General features: G+C 42.0%; 1 protein-coding gene across 1 annotated transcript; it reads left to right on the top strand.

Annotated features, from left to right (window-relative positions):
• Positions 1-56: 56 nt before the first annotated feature.
• Positions 57-17,039, top strand: cc2d1a (coiled-coil and C2 domain containing 1A). Its single transcript, XM_041933533.1, has 28 exons — positions 57-225; positions 503-572; positions 700-835; positions 980-1,083; positions 1,463-1,708; positions 1,913-2,225; positions 2,861-2,970; positions 3,069-3,141; positions 4,291-4,389; positions 4,503-4,630; positions 5,351-5,423; positions 5,502-5,635; positions 6,043-6,130; positions 6,261-6,337; positions 6,505-6,600; positions 7,372-7,494; positions 7,716-7,774; positions 8,710-8,826; positions 10,748-10,821; positions 10,909-10,967; positions 11,053-11,204; positions 11,337-11,427; positions 12,057-12,212; positions 12,866-12,997; positions 13,107-13,233; positions 13,352-13,428; positions 13,543-13,590; positions 13,676-17,039. The coding sequence occupies exons 2-28, from the start codon at positions 516-518 to the stop codon at positions 13,706-13,708; spliced, it is 2,982 nt and encodes a 993-aa protein (XP_041789467.1). The 5' UTR covers positions 57-225; positions 503-515; the 3' UTR covers positions 13,709-17,039.
• Positions 17,040-17,540: the final 501 nt, after the last annotated feature.

The following is a 17,540-nucleotide window of genomic DNA, read 5'->3' as shown; positions in this document are numbered from 1 at the left end:
GTTTCCTCTAGCCGTAAAGCAGGGTGTGCGTTGCTATTGGAAACGCAATGTAGGAAGTAAATTCCACAGCCTGCTGTTGTTTTGATATTCGGACTAAACGTTAAATCACAACTGCCTGCTTTTATATGTTCCGTCATTTGTCCTATTTTTTCTGAACAGTTGGCGACTCAAATAACCGACTCGACTAGCTGTAACACTACCACCACGGTCCGTGAAACTCACGAGGTAAATAGCTCGCCTGTACACTCATTCGCTACGTAAAAAATACAATTGTATGTTGTGCTAGCTGTTAGCTAACAGGGTAAGAAAAGCTAACTCACCACAAGGCAATTGGACCAGTAAGCATTATTACACAAAATGGCACAAAACGGTTGCTACTGAAGCCGATACTGACTCTACAACGTTAGATGCGCGTGCAGTGGATACTGTCAGTCTATCAACACGTTCAGCACCTTTTCTCCATTTAATTGGCTAAACTAAGGGAATTCTCGTTAACTTTTAGGTAGTAAGAGTCCATGAGTCGCAGTCGGAACCCACCACCCCGGGGTCAAGGGGCAGCGCGAGCCAAACAGGTAACAACTGTCATGTCTGATAATGAGATATGTGAATTACTGTGAACTACTGTGAATATGTCAACAACAGGCATGATTCAGCAACTCTCTCGCTGTCTCTCCTTGTGTCTGTCTCGCTGGGTCTCAGATGGGGCTGCTCCTTGACCTGTCCCCGGATGGCGGGATGAACGATGAGGGAAATGATGAAGAGCTGGAGGCAGAGCTGCTGAATCTGGTGGGTGGAGGAGGAGGGAGATCACAAGGGAGGAAAGGTGACGGCAAAGGTGAGAAAGAAATTTCTTTTCATCATCTCATGTGTAGACAACTACCAGTTTAAAGTACAGTTTCCTACTGTCTGTCTCATATGCTGATGCTTAAATTCTTCCATGCCATATATGATTCAGTGTGGTTTATATTTGTTGATTCAGCTCCAGTTCCCATGGCTGAAATAGAACGAATGGCAGCTCTTTGTATGAAAGACCTGGATGATGAGGAAATGGAGGATGACGATTTAGATGATGATGATCTGCTGGTAAAACACACACACACACACACACACCACTTTTATCCTTTTTAGAGCTGAAACAATTTGTGGATTGATTGATTAGTTGACAGGAAATTTATTTGGAACTGTTATTGATATTGTATTAATAATGTCAGTCATTTTTTAAGTGCTAACATTTCATTGCCTGCCCCTATTCTCTCCAATGTGCTGAATTTTCTAGTAAAATGAATATCTTTTGGACTTTTGGTTGGACAAAAAAAGGCAATTTCAACACATTGTCTTGGTTTCTGAAATTGTGATGGGCAAAATCTATCTTTCTATCTCTTTTTTAAGCTTAGCTGCTGAAAATTTTCAAATGTAGGATTTTTCCCCTGAACTGTACACATGTTTGTGTCTCCATATATAGGCCGAGCTGAATGAGGTTTTAGAGGATGATGAGGAGCAAGCTCCTGCTCCCACCCCCCCTGCCGTCACACCGACTGCTCCCAGAGTGAGCGTCACATCCCACTCTTCTCCACCTGCTGCTCCCAGCGGTGCAACTGGGTTGGAGTCCAGCCTATTGGAGCGTATTGAAATGTATAAGACAGCCATTTCCAATGCCAAGGCTGCAGGGGAGACGAGCAAAGTTCGAAGATATGATCGTGGCTTAAAGGTAAAATGGAGAAGAAAAAAGGGAAACCTCTGGTACAACCTCAGTAGAAGTTGATTCCCATGCTTTGCTTCATTCAGATATTTTGACATGTTTAAATTAACCTCTTTCTGATAACTATAAGACTTAATATTGTCAAAGGTGTCAAGTTTGTTCCCCGAAATGTTGAAAATCTATGTGTGTGACTTTTTTCTTCTTGAACCTCAGACACTGCAGTCCATGTTGACATCCGTCAGGAAAGGAAAACCCGTCAATGAGGAGGAGATCCCGCCTCCTGTTGCTCTCGGTGGAAAGCCCAACTCCACAGCCAAGTCTGAATTTATCAAGGAACGAGAACCGCCTCAGCCCACGCTGATGCCCTCTCCTCCCACAAATCAAAAACCTCTAAGGGAGGCTCCGCCAACTCCTAATGCGAAACCACTCCATCTGACCCCTCCCCAAAAGCCTGCTGTTGCCATCACCCCAGAAACACCTGCCATCTCTCCCCTCACCCCCTGCCAGCCTGACGCACAGCACTCAGGTAAACGCACACATGATAACATACGGAGTAGTCTTTGGGCATCTTTCCAACTTCCCACTTCTTCTCTGTACTGTGAACTTAATGTAGTACAAGACTAGTGATGTGGTGATATTGAGCTCCTCTAATAAACACTTTAAATTCATCGACTCATTTTTCCAGTTGAAAGTGTCACCACTAAAGGGTATTCAGTGATTATTAGTTCTCTTATTTATTTCAGTTGGACAAAACTGCTGAAACGACTACTTGATTAATGGCTTAGTAGATTTACATTGTGACTGTTCCAGAGTGCATACTTTACATCATAATGTCAAACTTAATCTGCTTTACCTCTGCTCAAGAAGAGTCTGTCGTTCCTTCCATCCAGCACACTGTCTTCCCACAGTAAATATACATGTTTGCTACTGTTACTGTTTAAGAGTTGCTTAATTTCTGCATTAACTGCTGATCAAATAGCAATTTTTAGACATGGATGGGTATTGTACACTATATTTTGTTACTGCTCATAGATGCAGTCACTGTCAAATATCCCTGCTAAATGTCACATGGTTCTCCTGAGTTTTTAAACAAGTCTCCTTTCTCTATTTTCTTTCTTTCCCCTTATTTTTATCACACATGTATGCCTTCCCGCCATTCAGAGCTGAAACAGGCAGTGTTGTCCAGACAGAGGGAGTACAAGATGGCCGCCATACACGCCAAACAGAGTGGCAACATTGACCAGGCCAAACAGCACTGCCTCACTGCTAAGGTAACAGAACCGATGTCAGTGTTATCACATGACTTCATCAGTCTGGTTGTGTATGTAGAAAAAGTCAGACCTTTAATGAGGTGACACTGTTTATGCAGAAGCTGGACATGCTGGTGGAGGCGCTGGACAGAGATGAACCAGTAGACCTGAGCTCGCTACCTCCTCCTCCTGGTCAGTACAACAACTTTGATGGAATACTTTGCCTAGTGTGTTTGTTTTTATTACTCACTCACTATAGCCTGATTTCTTAAGTTTTTACTCTGATTCCTTTATGGGGAATGGAGCTCTCAAGAGTGGTATCAAATTCCTAATAATCTGGTGCCATTTAATCCATATCTTGGGTCTCCAGTTGTATGCATTTCTCAAACACATATCTTTTTATTAAAAAGGATAACAAAAGTACTGTTTATAAGCATGTCACAGACCTTGACCCACATCCATGTCCTGATCAGTTAGCTCATTCTCTGGCTGCACTTTTACTTTATCAGGGCAGCTAATGCTGTATTTGGAGATTAAAAACAAAAAGCGGACGGGCAATATAACACATTTCTTTTAGCTAAACAGCTGGACAGGTAATTTGAAAAATGATTATAGGAAAAACACATATTCAAACTGTGTTCCACTCCTGTTGTCTTATTCCTTCATTGACCTTATTTCCTCTTTAGTGCCATTATTCCTTGCTGATTATTTTTTTTTAATTATATCCTGCATTCTCTGCATGAGATGTGCACAGCAACACTATTTGTTGCCCTTCTTTTCCATACTTTGACCACTGCATTTTACTAAACAAAGCATGTTTTCTTGGTTTGGATGGTAATAATGTGTCTTACATGTCTGATAGAACACAGGCGATCTATAGTAGTGGTCTCTCATCAACCTCCCTTTTAAAAACCAAAGGAAGGGACACAGGATTGTATGACATGGCTCTTTTCCAGTCCGAGCTATGTGTAGATTACAGTGTGCCTTTTAATGTTCTCCAGACATTACTGTATAACCTCAAACTTATACATAAGTACAACATACTCATCACTCTGCATTATATGAGAAAGTAGGCTGGGCCTCCAAACAAGAAGAGAACTTTATATATACTATGCTGTCATTTTTGTTTAGAAGTGATACTGGCTAATTCTTAATACACAATGGGTAAAGACTGGACTTTGGAAGACTGCCATCCAAAACATTGCACCATATAAATACATTTAATTACAAAGATACAGAGGTTCATTGTGCGCCTAATTTATTCTCCTTACCTGATTTAATAAAGGCTGGAAAAAACAATAACCCATCTCCACCCCTCTACTAATATCTGATCATCTGCAGGAGATGTAGTAGCAGAACACTGTGCACCTCCTCCTGCTCAGTCTTCCTCTAAACCTGCCGCCCCTGCCGCTCCTGCACCCACGCATGTGGCCACTGCCGGTAAGACTCCAGTGGCCCTGATCCTTTCTTCTGACTAGAGCGCAGCATAGGGCAGATCATAAAAATGTTACACATTGAATTAAAGAAATTGTGTGTGTGTGTGTCCCGCAAAGATCTGCCTGCTCCCAGCAGCTTGGCAGAAGCCCTGCAGCAGAGGATGGATATATACAAGTCAGCAGCAGAGGGAGCCAAGAGCAAAGGAGATGATCGCAAGGCCCGCATGCACCAGCGCATTGTCAAGGTACACACCACGCGCTATTTTGAAAGCCCAACAATTATTTTCCAAAATCTGATGTAAAATGCATACTTACAACTGAAACAAAATTCTCAAAGATACAGCTATTCATGATGCACATTGTATATCTGGCTCTGTGCTACTTTTTGGTGGTGTGTTTTTCTTATTTCCCTGAATAACTGCTTTGTGACTCACTTTATTTTGACTGGAAGTATCCCCTGTTGTGTTGACTGTAACTACCACTATTGCTCATTGTAGATACCAGAATAACCTCCAATAATGTCCTTCATGTTCTCTGAGGATAGTTGAAAGGCTCTGTGCCAAAAATAGGAAACCTCTAACTTAAGTGGATTTGGCTGAGGTACGATACATGGATAAAACAAGATCACGAAAGAAAAAACAAGTAAATTGGTGTAGGGCATGAATATTGCTTACATATGAGTTGAACCATTGATGACATTGATTTCCATGTGGGCGTTATGCCTTTGCACTTTGTCTCAGCTTGTCTTTGTCTTTAAGTAGGATGGCAAAATTGAGGACCAATTTGGTAAAAATGGATAAGGTTGTATCTTTGTAAACAGGCTTGATTTTTCCTGATTAACAGTGTTGATTATGCATTGACTATCACAGAGTAATAATACCAGTATATAATGAGTAAGAGTATCTGAGGGTGGAATTTTCCTTTTAATACATGATAAAAGAATTATCAATCATCTCCTCTTACAGCAATACCAGGATGCCATCAGAGCTCACAAAGCTGGACGACCAGTCAGCTTGTCAGACCTACCTGTGCCACCAGGTAACTTTCTCCAGGTGTGTTTCAGGATTGCTTGCACTGTATAGTTACAGTAAGTGATTGTGTGTGTTGCTTTTCTAGGCTGTCCACCACTTCAGGGCTCAGAGGGGGGTGAACAGAACTTCATGGGTGTCCTGGAAACAGCTATGAAAATAGCTAATCAGGATGCAGATGGAGAAGATGAAGAAGAGGATGGACACAGAGAGGGTGCCAAGGTAAAAAAAAATAAAATAAAATAATGAAGGCAGTACCAAATGGTCAGCTTGTTATTGTGCAGCCAGAGAATCTGATTGGTTGCCTTTTAAGCAAAGCTAGCAATGTTTTATTGTCTGCCATCCCAGCTTCTGTGGTAGTTTATTGAATCATCTCTGTTGTTCTCTCTGCAGCATCTCCTGCTTATCACCTTAGCTTCATGCGTGTAATCACAGATACTTTGGTTATTGAAGTCATTGTTAAATTTAGTCAAGACTTATCTATTAAAATAGTTCAAAATGTTAAAAAAAACCTCACAAGTGTCTCAAGCTGTTGAAGTTTAAGAGATGAATACTGTACCTTGAAGTCTGTATGTACGCTCACTACATTTGTCTGACAACCACTAAGCACATATTTCCTTCCTCCTCAGCCTGCAGTGCGTCCACCTGCCCAGAAAGCGAAGTCTCCAGCTCCTCCGGCCCCTGGAGGTTCCTCAGCGCTAAAATTGGGACCTAAAGGTGTGTTCAGTGTGTGGGTGTGTGAACATGCATGCACACCTGCCTGCCTGCACAGACAAAATGTGTCATAAGAGGTGTTTGAGTGTTACCTGCGCAGCTTCACTTCTTTTTCTCTTAATTATCCTTGTAGCTCAGCAGCAAGTTGATTTCTTGTTGCTAAGGCGACAGGCTTTTTTGCGTGCAGCGCTGCGCTCCAAACAGATGAAGGTAAGCTGTGGATCTTTATTCTTTTTTTTTTTCTTGCTGTAGATAGATTCTCTGTCATCTCAGGTTTTTTGTTGATGCTGCTACTCATTGTTTTAGTGGAGTGTTGAACATCTGTTGTATTGCTGTGTTTTGACTTATGTGCCCGCTCGCTGTTTGGGTGTGTGCAGGACATGTCTGGAGCAGCGCAGCACCTCAGACACGCCAAGGGACTGGACCCCATGATTACAGCTGCCAAGTCTGGCCTGCCTGTTGATATCAGCAAGGTTATAAATATATTCCTATGTGCAAATGAATGACCTACAAGAAGATACAGAGCAAGTGCGTGCGTGCGTGCGTGCGTGTGTGCGTGTGTGTGTGTGTGTGTGTGTGTGTGTGTGTGTGTGTGTTGTTGTCACAGGAGCAACCAAGGTGTTAGGTGTGAGATGTTAACACAAAGTGTGACAGAAATAGAAGTTGGGAGGAAGGAAACATGGGGTGAGATCAAAACACCTTTGTGCTCCTCCTGGTCTCACCCTCTGTGTATCTGTGCCTCACCTGTGTGTGCATGAGTGTCTGCATATTTTCATTCCACTATTCAAATTTCATATAGTTGCCACTTATCCCATATGGCTTTCTTTTATATTGCCTCACTTTTATTCAACATCTTTGCTTCATGTATTTCTGTATCACTGTCCAACATTGAAATTACCAAGAATATTATGCTTGTGCCGCTGTTAGTTCCTACCTGTCTGCAGAATATCATACAAGCTTAGAAAAAGATATTCATAAATTCTGGTGGAACAGCTCATCACATTTTGGTGCTTTTGTATCTGGGATTCTCAAATCTGCATTGCAAATCATAAAGGAATGTTTGAAAGATTCAGAAAATCAAATCACTTGTGGTTGCATTGGTAGAAGTGATGTTATTTGGCCTAACAGCAAGTTGGCAGATTTGAGAAGAAGTGCCACCTTTTTATATTTTATGTCTAGGATTACGTTTTTCCGTAGCACACTTTTTTCTTTCACCACATTTGTAATTGTGTCATTCCTGACAGATTCCCAGTGCTCCAGTCAGTGAGGAGGACTACTCCCTGGCACGCTCCCGCACCTCCCCTCTCTCCCCTCGCTCCAGGGAACAGTACCACGGCCTCATGGATCTTTTGCGGAAACAGCATGAGGTCAGGACACAGCTCTCCCCTCTCCTTTTATGTACATTTTATATGAAAGCGCACCTGCTAAATCTTGCTAAGTCTTAACGTATAGCAGTTATGATTATGGCCTTAAAGACTGTTCATCTCTTTTCTAGTTGTGAAGCTTTTTAAAATAGAATTGTTCTCTATCTTACTGTCTTTGGTTATTGTCTCCCACATCTTCTTTTGTTCTGTGTCTTGATCTACAGAAATGTCTGAGCTACACTCAGCAGTTCATACAAATGGGCAGTGTGGCTGAGGCTCTGAGGTAAGACACATGCTTCATTTTTTTTGTTTATATATGTGAATTTTATTACACACGTTATCTGCAGCCATGATGGAATTTAAAATCTACTCTCCTGCTAGAAGTTGGAGTTAAAAGTAAATTGTAACCCAATTCTCAATGTTATTTTTTCATTAAAATTGTAATTGGTATTTGAACATCAGGCCAATAACACGTTTATTCCATTAATCATTAAATTAAAGGTAATTTTTCTCATCAGAGAAACAACACAGGCAGCTACCAAAAACCACACGACTTTGAGATCAGTTGGATTATTAAGTCTGCAGAGCGACACATAAAATGACAAATGACATCATTATTCATTAGAGCCCAAATTCTTCAAATTGCTCATTCTGACCAGCAGTGATAAACCCAAAGAAATGCATTTTCTATTACATTAAAAATGGAAAAACAAGCAAATTCTCAATTTTGAGAACCAGATGTTTGATTTTTACTTATGAAATGGTTAAATCAGAATTATGTATTTTTAAATTATCTTTCTATAGCGCCTTGTCACTATTATACATACAGTGTAGGTTTCATGGCACGCTGCATATTTTGCACATTTTCATATTTTCACATATAATTTACCAGTTGTATATCATGCATTCCACTTCTTCTTTGGTGTTCCTGTCAGTATTGCTTCCTTTTCCTTCACATGTGCTTTGAAAAATAATTTTAATTTCCTAGAAACATAACATTTTATTTTCACAGATCAGGCTCCTAAATTTGTGATCCAAAAGGTAAAAAAAAAACATGAGAATACATGTGTTGGTTCCAGCAAAGAGAGCTGTTTGGCGTACAACAATGACTGCCTGTGCAGAGATCAGAGCTGGTGTCTGGAACACCAGGCCAACCTGTAAGACCTGAACATGAGATATGATCACTTGTGATTATGGACAAACTTTGTCTCTCCTCAGGTTTGAGAAGCTGGCTGAGGAGTGTATGAAGAGCATAGAGATACTGAAGAACGCCCACGCCAAGGGCCAGCCAGTCCCCAAGTGCCGCACAGAGGAGAGGACTTTCAACACTGTCAAGTCAGCACCAAACTCATAGATAATGGATAATATGTTATTATTATGTTTTAATGTGTTCTCATTGAATAGCAGATGCTCCGAGCGGACAGAAAGAGTTTAAGTCAGCATTGTTTAACCATAGTTGTTGCTCTGGGGGCGGTTAGTGTGACGAACGAGGGAGCAAAATGCAGACAAACAGACGTGGGAAAGGTGGCTAGGTGAAAGTTTATTTAGGCAGTGGAGGGGTCGGTTGAGGTGGTGTCTCCAGACACAGGGAAGGCAGGGGAGGCAAGCAAGCAGGTGGCGAAGAAGGTAGGCCGTGTGGCGCAGCGGTGGCTCGAGCTGGCTGGCACAGGTGCTGGGTGGCTTGAGGGTAACGAGCTGGATCCTGAATATAGAGAACACAGGTAAGTAGAAGAAAACACAAATGGCAATTCTCTGAGGTACTAGCGAACGATCTACCACAAAGCGGTGACAATCTGGCAGCGAGAACACAGGCGGTCCCGCCTTATGTAAGCTCCTGATGAAGATCAGGCACAGGTGTGTGCAGCCAGCTCCTCCTCCAACCCGCAAGCCACCCGCGAGCACACACAAAACCCAACCCCCAGCCTCACATACTCACACACCACAGTTAGTCCACCACTTTGGTCCAGAATGAAAGATCTCAACCACTATCAGATGCCATTGCCATTGCCGCAAAAGCGGTGATAGTATGATAGTATCTTAGCAGTTAGTATTGGCAGCTAGCAGTTAACATTAACAGTATAGGTGAATCTAGCTTTATTGTCTTCTTCTGTTCCTCTTAGCAGGTAGCGGTTAGCACTTAACATTAGCTAAATGGTAGCATCGGAACTGTATTGTCTTCTTCTGTTCTTCTTAGCGGTTAGCATTAGCATTAGCTAAATGGTAGCATCGGTACTGGCCACTACCTGGAGCATCTCTGGGTCAGTTGAACGTGGCAGTGCTGTTTGGATTGTGTAGGAGCAGTGTGAACTGGCACTAGGGGGGGTGACTCTGGGACTCTGGAGTTCACCGCCTAGCCTCCTGGAGGTGTAGTGGGACTAAGTAGGCGAAACACTGTTGAAGGGAGGTTTCCACCTGATGACCCCCAGAGACGTGTTAGGAATCACTGCTCTTTGGCATGTATAGAGGCAGATTAGAGCTCCAAGGTTCTTCACTGAGAATGAATCCTCTTTTTGAGCACAAGTATCTTGTGTTTAAATTAGCTGTACAGACATTCATGGTTACCACAGGATGACTTTTCTTCTGGCACCATCATATTCATTAGTATGCAACACTGCATTCTTTGCACTTGCTACATGGCCTGTCTATAAGTGTCAAGTCTTCTAGCCAGTATTACCATCAGAGATTTTTTTTAACATTAACCACGTGGCTCTGCTGAAAAACCTTGCTGTGTTTGGAAGTATATTTATATGTGTCTACTCGTAGAAATCCTGTTTTCCTTAACTTTCCTGTAATGATCAACTCTGGTTGCCTAATCATTGTATCCAATGATGTTGAAGGGAGGTGGGTTTTTTTTATCCCATTTGTGACAGCTAAAGGAACTGAAACTGTCATAAGTGAATATGGGAATTATAATAAGAATTATGAACTTCATGTTCTATTGGAGGCTTGAAAATTGAGCTGAATGTATATTTGATTATTAAGAATATCAGTGCATGCATCAGGTGTTTAATTTTGAAGGCAATTTTTTTTAGACAAGGGGATTGCGTTCCCTGACTAGAGCGGTAAATGATTCAGAGTGACTCACTGTGACTCACTCTGGCTCTGCTCCAGTATCATACCAAGCTAACAGCCAGGTGACTCTGGCAGTGACTCAGTCAACATTTGTTTGTTTGGCTCTCGGTGATGCTGACGGGTTGCTGTCTGTCGCTCGGGATGCAGTTTCTGAATGGGCATGACTCCTGTTTTTGTTATGTAGGATCAACTCCAACCTGACCCCTAATGAGCTGATTCTGTACATCATCAGAGGCATCAACCTACCAGCTCCCTCAGGTACTGAAGGCAGGTCTGCATGTTTGAAATAACCAGGCGGTAATGTGTCAAATGTATGTTCATTCCCACCTACCTCTCTGCCTTCAGGTGTCTCAGCTAACGATCTGGATGCGAGTGTGAAGTTTGAATTTCCTTTTCCCAGCGCGGTATGAATCTTTCACACTCAGTCGATAGATTATGGATACTTCTCTATCTAGATGTGTTTTAATGCATTCATTTATGTGTGTGTAGGAGGAAGCTCAGAGGGACAAAACCAGCACAGTAAAGAACACCAGCAGTCCAGAGTTTAAAGAGCAGTTCAAACTCAACATCAACCGCAGCCACAGAGGCTTCAAACGAGTTGTCCAGTCCAAAGGCGTCAAGTTTGAAATCATCCACAAGGGGTAAAAACCACAACAGCTTTGGGGCAAAATAGGCAGAAGCTTCCCCCGTTTATCTGACATGATTTGTGCTGTAAATGTCTGTTTGTCTGTAATGCATGTGTCAGCTGTGTTCGTCTCTTTCTGTATTTACAGTGGCCTGTTTAAGACGGACAAAGTGGTGGGCACCGCTCAGCTGAAGTTGGAGGGTTTAGAAAACCACTCTGATGTCAGAGAGATCATAGACGTGAGTGTTGAAAACATGTACACACAAATGTATACACACATGTACACACCAGGAGCTGGATGTAAAAACGATGCATACGCACAAAAACCGTGCTTACGCCTTTTCACACACACAAACTGGTATTTATAAAGGCAGAATATGCGGTGAGAATGTCTGTACCTTTTCGAGAGACAGCTGTGAGTGAGATGACAAGGTGGACATGAAATATAAGATAAGAGACGTAAACTTAATGTAAAACATTGTTTAGGTTGTTTCGCTGATTTCGGGGTAGTGGGTAATATGTCAGTCAGGGATGCATTTATAAACTTAATTTAGTTATGAGTCTTGAATTTTATCATTCTTTTTATTTATGTTGGAGCAATTGCTTCCGTACTAATGATCTTTTCATCTGATCCTGAATTGGGAAGCTCTTTGTAAAGTCTGTTTCAACATGAGCTCTGTATATTAACCACTGAGATATATTCATATTTCTACATGTACATGCGCCAGTTTATTGCTTTATAAACCTGACGAAAAGAATGCATATACATATTACTGTACACACAGTATGTACTGTACATTACACACACAAGTATGTTCTACACATCTGGCCCCAGATCTATCCAAGAGTGTGTATGTGTTGTGTGTAGGTTATGGATGGACGTAAAGCTACAGGTGGCAAGTTGGAGGTGAGGGTGAAGATCAGAGAGCCGCTGTCAGGAGTTGATCTCCAGCCGGTGACAGAGAAGTGGCTGGTTCTCGATCCTGTGTCCTCCCTTTCTCCTCCAGAGAGACAAAAGGAACGGGTGAGTAGAGTTTTCAGTTCGACTGACCTGGCACCTGCATGTGTGTGGACAGTGGAAGGTAAGTGAAGCAGAACAAATCCCCATCTTTGTGTCTGAGTGGGATTCCCCCAGAGGACACAGGAAGAACATGCACACAAAGGCTCCAGCTGGCCACTTTGTTATGTGACCAAAAAAATGAGGTGGTTGTATGAAGTTTGGGCGGAAAGCTGGTCCACACAGAACTTCACACAACTACTTCATTTTTTTTGTGTCCAACCAAGTGCAACTCCATGAATGCCTTCGCAATCTTACCTCACTTTCACTCACTTTCTGGCACACAAAACCATCAGGTAGTCCCGACTCTCTGTAATAAGTAAATGTGTGCCTCACGACAGAAGGCTTTCACTCCATCTACCAGTGTGGCCGTTTGTAACAGCTTTAAACATGTTTGCCTGTAGACCTGGTTGGACGACACGTCGTACAAACTAACTCATTTTGAGCAGAACCTGCCTTCTGTCAGGATGTGAGCTGCTGCCCTCTAAATGCAGGAGTAATAAAAGCTAGCCCCCACTGGCCCGAAAAATATATTGATTGTGTCAGTTCAGTGAAGTCTTGGTGTGTGTGTGTGTGTGTGTGTGTGTGTGTGTGTGTGTGTGTGTGTTTGTTTGAATCAGGCTCCATCTCCTCGGTCTAAACCCAGACATGAAGCGAGCAGCAGGAGCAGTCATTCCGACAACTCTCCTCCACAGTACAAATTCCACAGCTTCAGCCTCCTCAACTATGACAGGGAACGGCTGGAGAGAAAGGTGTGTGTTTATGTGTTCCAAACCAGTATACAACATCCACTTGTCTAATGGTTGTAATGGCCCATGAAGGCGTAAAGGTCTCGTCAGTCATTGCGTCGGTGTCTCTCAGATGGCAGAGTACCGGAAGACACGGCGGGATCCCCCATCTGAGCTCATCCATCAACACAAAGAGGTCACACACAGACTGCAGTGGCAGAAAGCACAGCTGGAGCGAGCCTCTCCTGCTCTGCTGACAGGTAACACACACACAGAACACACACGAGTATGTTTGCATGTACTTTACTGACCCGTGTGAGTATATATATCACAAGCTCTCAAGCATGTAACCCGCATTTCTCGTCACCATGTCTGCAGAGTATGAAAATGTGCTGCGGCGCTTAGCCCAAGGACTCGCTGACTCTGTGAAGAAATACTCCAGCCAAGGCAACAGGGTGAGTAGAGGATCAGGGTTGACTGTCGACTTGAATGGGATTGTTGCCGCTCACTTGTGTCTGTGTCTGTGTGTGTGTACATGTTGTGTAAAAGTTTCAATTCTCTTTTTAAAGGATGTTGCTAAGGATGCACTGGGCAGATTGAAGATGGTAGAGAGTGAGGTAAGGCTTGCTGTGTACTGTCAGTATATGAAATATTTTATCATATTATATGTTTTTATTATTATATGTTTTTTCTCTGCTCCAGCTGGAATCCCTGAAAAGGAAACGCACTGGATGAGAAGAGAGTAAGGAGAGTGGAGGCTTGGCTGAAATACTGTTATATCATCTCTCTCTCTCTCTCTCTCTCTCTCTCTCTCTCTCTCTCTCTCTCTCTCTCTCTCTCTCTCTCTCTCTCTCTCATATACAAACACTACAGAGGGTACTTTAAGCAGCACCTTCCACATTCTGTGCTGCTCATGTCCATGACAACTGCATGAAGCAACCTGATAATTCTGTCCGTTCATCAAATAACCGGTGTCACTTGTGGTTAATCGCCTGCCACAGTAATTAAGAACAAATCTGTAACTACAAAGGGACACAGAAATTAAAGCAAGCATTAGTACATGTTGAATAGCTACAGGAGAGGCAGGTTTCTTTGCACTTGAACGATTACAGAAAGCTGCTTCTAAAGTATGGCTTTACAGACTTTACCTGCACTCTGTTAATTGTTTTTTTTAATTTCCATTTTACCTTTAAGAAGTGTTGTGAAGAGATTTGTCAGAAGACTTGAAGTTTTACATTTGACACCAACTCAGTCTTTTGGTGTCCATAGATGACCAAAAAATGCGTGTATGTGTGCTCTGAAGTGTGTTTAACCAATGGACTGAGGTGTTTTTAACCCCTTTTCCCATATTTTATGTGTGTAATGAGCTTAATCTAATCTGTCTGCTCCAGTGTTCCCAGATTACAGTAATCTGCTCCGTTTGGAGTGGTGTGATATGGGAATAAAAAAAACGGGGCTTCGGGGCGCCACAGCCTACATCCCATAATGAGGGATTAGTGTTTGTGTCACCAAGGAGACGACTAGATCAGACGTAGAGTCGCCTTTGGGGCTGGGGAGAGGGGGTGTTAACAGCGTGCCGTGAATGTAGTAGAAGCGTAGCTCTGCAAAAGGATTGCTTCTTCTTCATCAGCTGTTTCTTCTTTGTTGTCTTCTTCATCATCACCTTCTTCACACTAATTCCTTCACATATATTCATAGATTATTCAGAGTCATGAGTAATAGGCTGCTCCACTTGGATTGCCTTCAAACTCTTAAACAATATTAAGTCCATTGTGCTGTCGATTACAAAATAATTAACAGCTGCTGCGTCAGTGTGCTGCTATTTTCCTCAGATTTTGGCATATGCAGTTTACAAAACCAGAGTCTGTCCCACGGAGCTCTCCAGAGGCAGCACAGTGGATGCTGAACAGTCTGCCCACAGAAAGACAACCCAGTACAGTATGTGTCAGTGAGGCTGGGTAATTGCTCTTCTCTATTTCTGTTCCCCCGTCTCTGTCATTCTTGTCATTCCTCGCTACTATACACTTTTTTTGGACTGTGAAGTCAAGGGAACAACATTCAGACAAACCTGGTATTATTATTATTTTTTAAAATAAAATATAGAGTGTAGGCACCTTGAAATTAATCATTTTGCCACAACAACACTAGATGTACAACAACAGTAATGTGACATTGCTGCCATGTATTCCCTGCTCTGTTTAGTGCTCTTGACAGATGTTCCCTCCATGTTTGACAACCTGCTAACCTGCAGCAGATGCTGCTGATCTACGTCGATTGCGTGCAGACAGGATGTAGCAGACTACTTTAAATGGGCCTTACTGTATGTTTTTATTTGACTCTTCACTGTGGATGATGTCTATTAACGGCACTAATAGTTTTTTGGTCATGTGACGCAGCAGAGGATCATGTGTCTGCTTTAATCCACCCACTGCTTCACCCCATTAGCAAATAATCCTGGTTAAAGTTGACCTGATGTAGACATCCATAGACTGTGTTGATTTTTATGTAACACCCCTGCCCCCACTTTTTTTAATCTATTAGGAGAGGATTTCTTCTCGCTCTTATGGCACTTTTGATCAGTTGATATAGTTTTAGAGTGGTTAGGATAAGACTTATTGTGACATAGTTTAATATGGGATGGTGCTTAAAGGAGTGTGCTTGCAACTTTTAGCTCCCTAACTACAAGCACTGTATATTTAACATTTTTGCTGACAGATTTTCAGTGCATGCAGGACAGTTCCAGATTAGTGCAAGCAGCCAATAGTTTCCATTTATTTCCGTACAGTACAAAACTCATTTAGCAGACTCGTGAACCTTGAGCCAAACATTTGGCCCACTGAGTTGTGCAATCCATCCCAGTAAACATCAGGTCTGCATTAATGTTTGTCAGTGTTGCATTATGTGGTAGTGCAGTTTAAATACAGATGTAACTGAAAAACTCTGCATTAACAACAAAGATGTAAATGTAAATTTGACAAAAGCAATGCAGACTGGAATTTAGTTTACTAATTGGTTTTCAGTGTATGGGTACTCATAGAAACTGTTTAAAAAATTCGGACTGCAGCTAATATTTATTTGAATTGTTGACTACTCTGCTGATTAGATTCTCAATTTACAGATTACACTGAAGAATCCCTTTTACAGTTTCCTAAAACTCAAAACAACAGTTTCAGATTTCTTGTTTTGTCCGACAGTCACTCCAAAACTCAGAGATATTTAGTTTCCTGTCACATAAAACAAAGAAAAGCAGCAGGCTCATGATTCAGGAGCTACACATTCATTGTTTCATTTTCATTTCTGACACAGCAACATGTTTTGTAGACAGGACGAGCTGTGATGTCAACTATATGTGGTTTGTAGTTCACGGGCTAAAACCTGCATCACTCACATGTTTTAACGCTGTTAAACGCACACACACAAAAACTCCAACTGCGCAGCACCCCCTTTCTTTCACTCCAAAACCTTTAACCCTGTGTCACCACAAACACACACACACACACACACTCCTGCCACATCACCCCGCTCCTCCAGTAACCTCGTGGCCTCAGAGGCTGTCCCGTTGTCATGGCAACAAGCTCATCAGCATTCAGGCTGGTTTTCGGGTGGTCAGGACCCGGGAAGAGGAACATATTGTTAAAGTTTGTCCTGCTGGTGACTCACACTCCTTTCTCGCATTTACAGGACACCACACACACGCTGTCATTTGTTTTCCTTTTTTTTCCCCCCTACTGTGTAATCTGACTACACTCCCTTTTAAAAAGGAGAAACTTTGGTGGATTGTTTGTCATTATTCTGTCCTGATCAGTTGCATTAATGTATTCATCTGGGCTTGGGAAAATGCTTTCGTTGATCCTCTGGCATTTTGTAATCTGTGAAGTCATGTAAGGGCAATCAGTATAAATGTAATATTTATATACAGTAAATCTACAGCATAATATGCACTGTCTCTATTTTTAAGTGTAAGTCATGATTTGTGCAGCTCAAAAGGGGAATGTATGAAGGCCTGATTGTTTAGGCTTTATTATCTTATGTATGAGGTCGGTGTTAACATGAATAAAATGGTGAAACAGCAAAGAGTTTATGTCTTCACTGAACTGACCGGATTTTTCACATTTTAAGCAACTCAAAAAACATAGTTAACGCTTGTGTATCCGCTGGACACCGAATGACTTTTCCTTTTTATAAACATGATTTTGAAGTCTGCCACAGGAAATTAAGATTACTTCTGTTAGGGGGTCTCAAAGAGCCCAGCTGTACAACATGGTTAAACACAATGTATTTTCATATGACCTACATCTGTGATTAGTGTTGGAAGAACTTTTTATACAACATACCGCACCCAAAACCCCCCACAGTGTGCATGCATGTGTAGATGCAGATACACACATTTGCAGGGATTTCAAATGTGCTAGCTCAGTATGTGTGCAGGGAAGGTTCACCGTTTCAGCACTTTTCTACATAGGGGATTTTAAATAAGAAAGGACAAAAATTGGTTGGTTTTGCAATAATTAAAACTATTTCTTCACACATGTAGCAGTGATTCTATGTGGGAGGAAGTAAAGCCAGT

This window comes from Chelmon rostratus, chromosome 3 (assembly GCF_017976325.1).
Source record: "Chelmon rostratus isolate fCheRos1 chromosome 3, fCheRos1.pri, whole genome shotgun sequence".
NCBI classification, from domain to species: domain Eukaryota; kingdom Metazoa; phylum Chordata; class Actinopteri; order Chaetodontiformes; family Chaetodontidae; genus Chelmon; species Chelmon rostratus.
This window is presented reverse-complemented; position numbering and strand designations above follow the sequence as displayed.

Excerpts from the sequence above, each read along its gene's own strand:
- cc2d1a (XM_041933533.1), top strand. The coding sequence starts at position 516 with ATGAGTCGCAGTCGGAACCCACCACCCCGGGGTCAAGGGGCAGCGCGA. Across the intron at positions 6,131-6,260 it reads GCTAAAATTGGGACCTAAAG|CTCAGCAGCAAGTTGATTTC; the intron begins GTGTGTTCAGTG and ends TTATCCTTGTAG. Across the intron at positions 10,822-10,908 it reads CAACCTACCAGCTCCCTCAG|GTGTCTCAGCTAACGATCTG; the intron begins GTACTGAAGGCA and ends CTCTGCCTTCAG.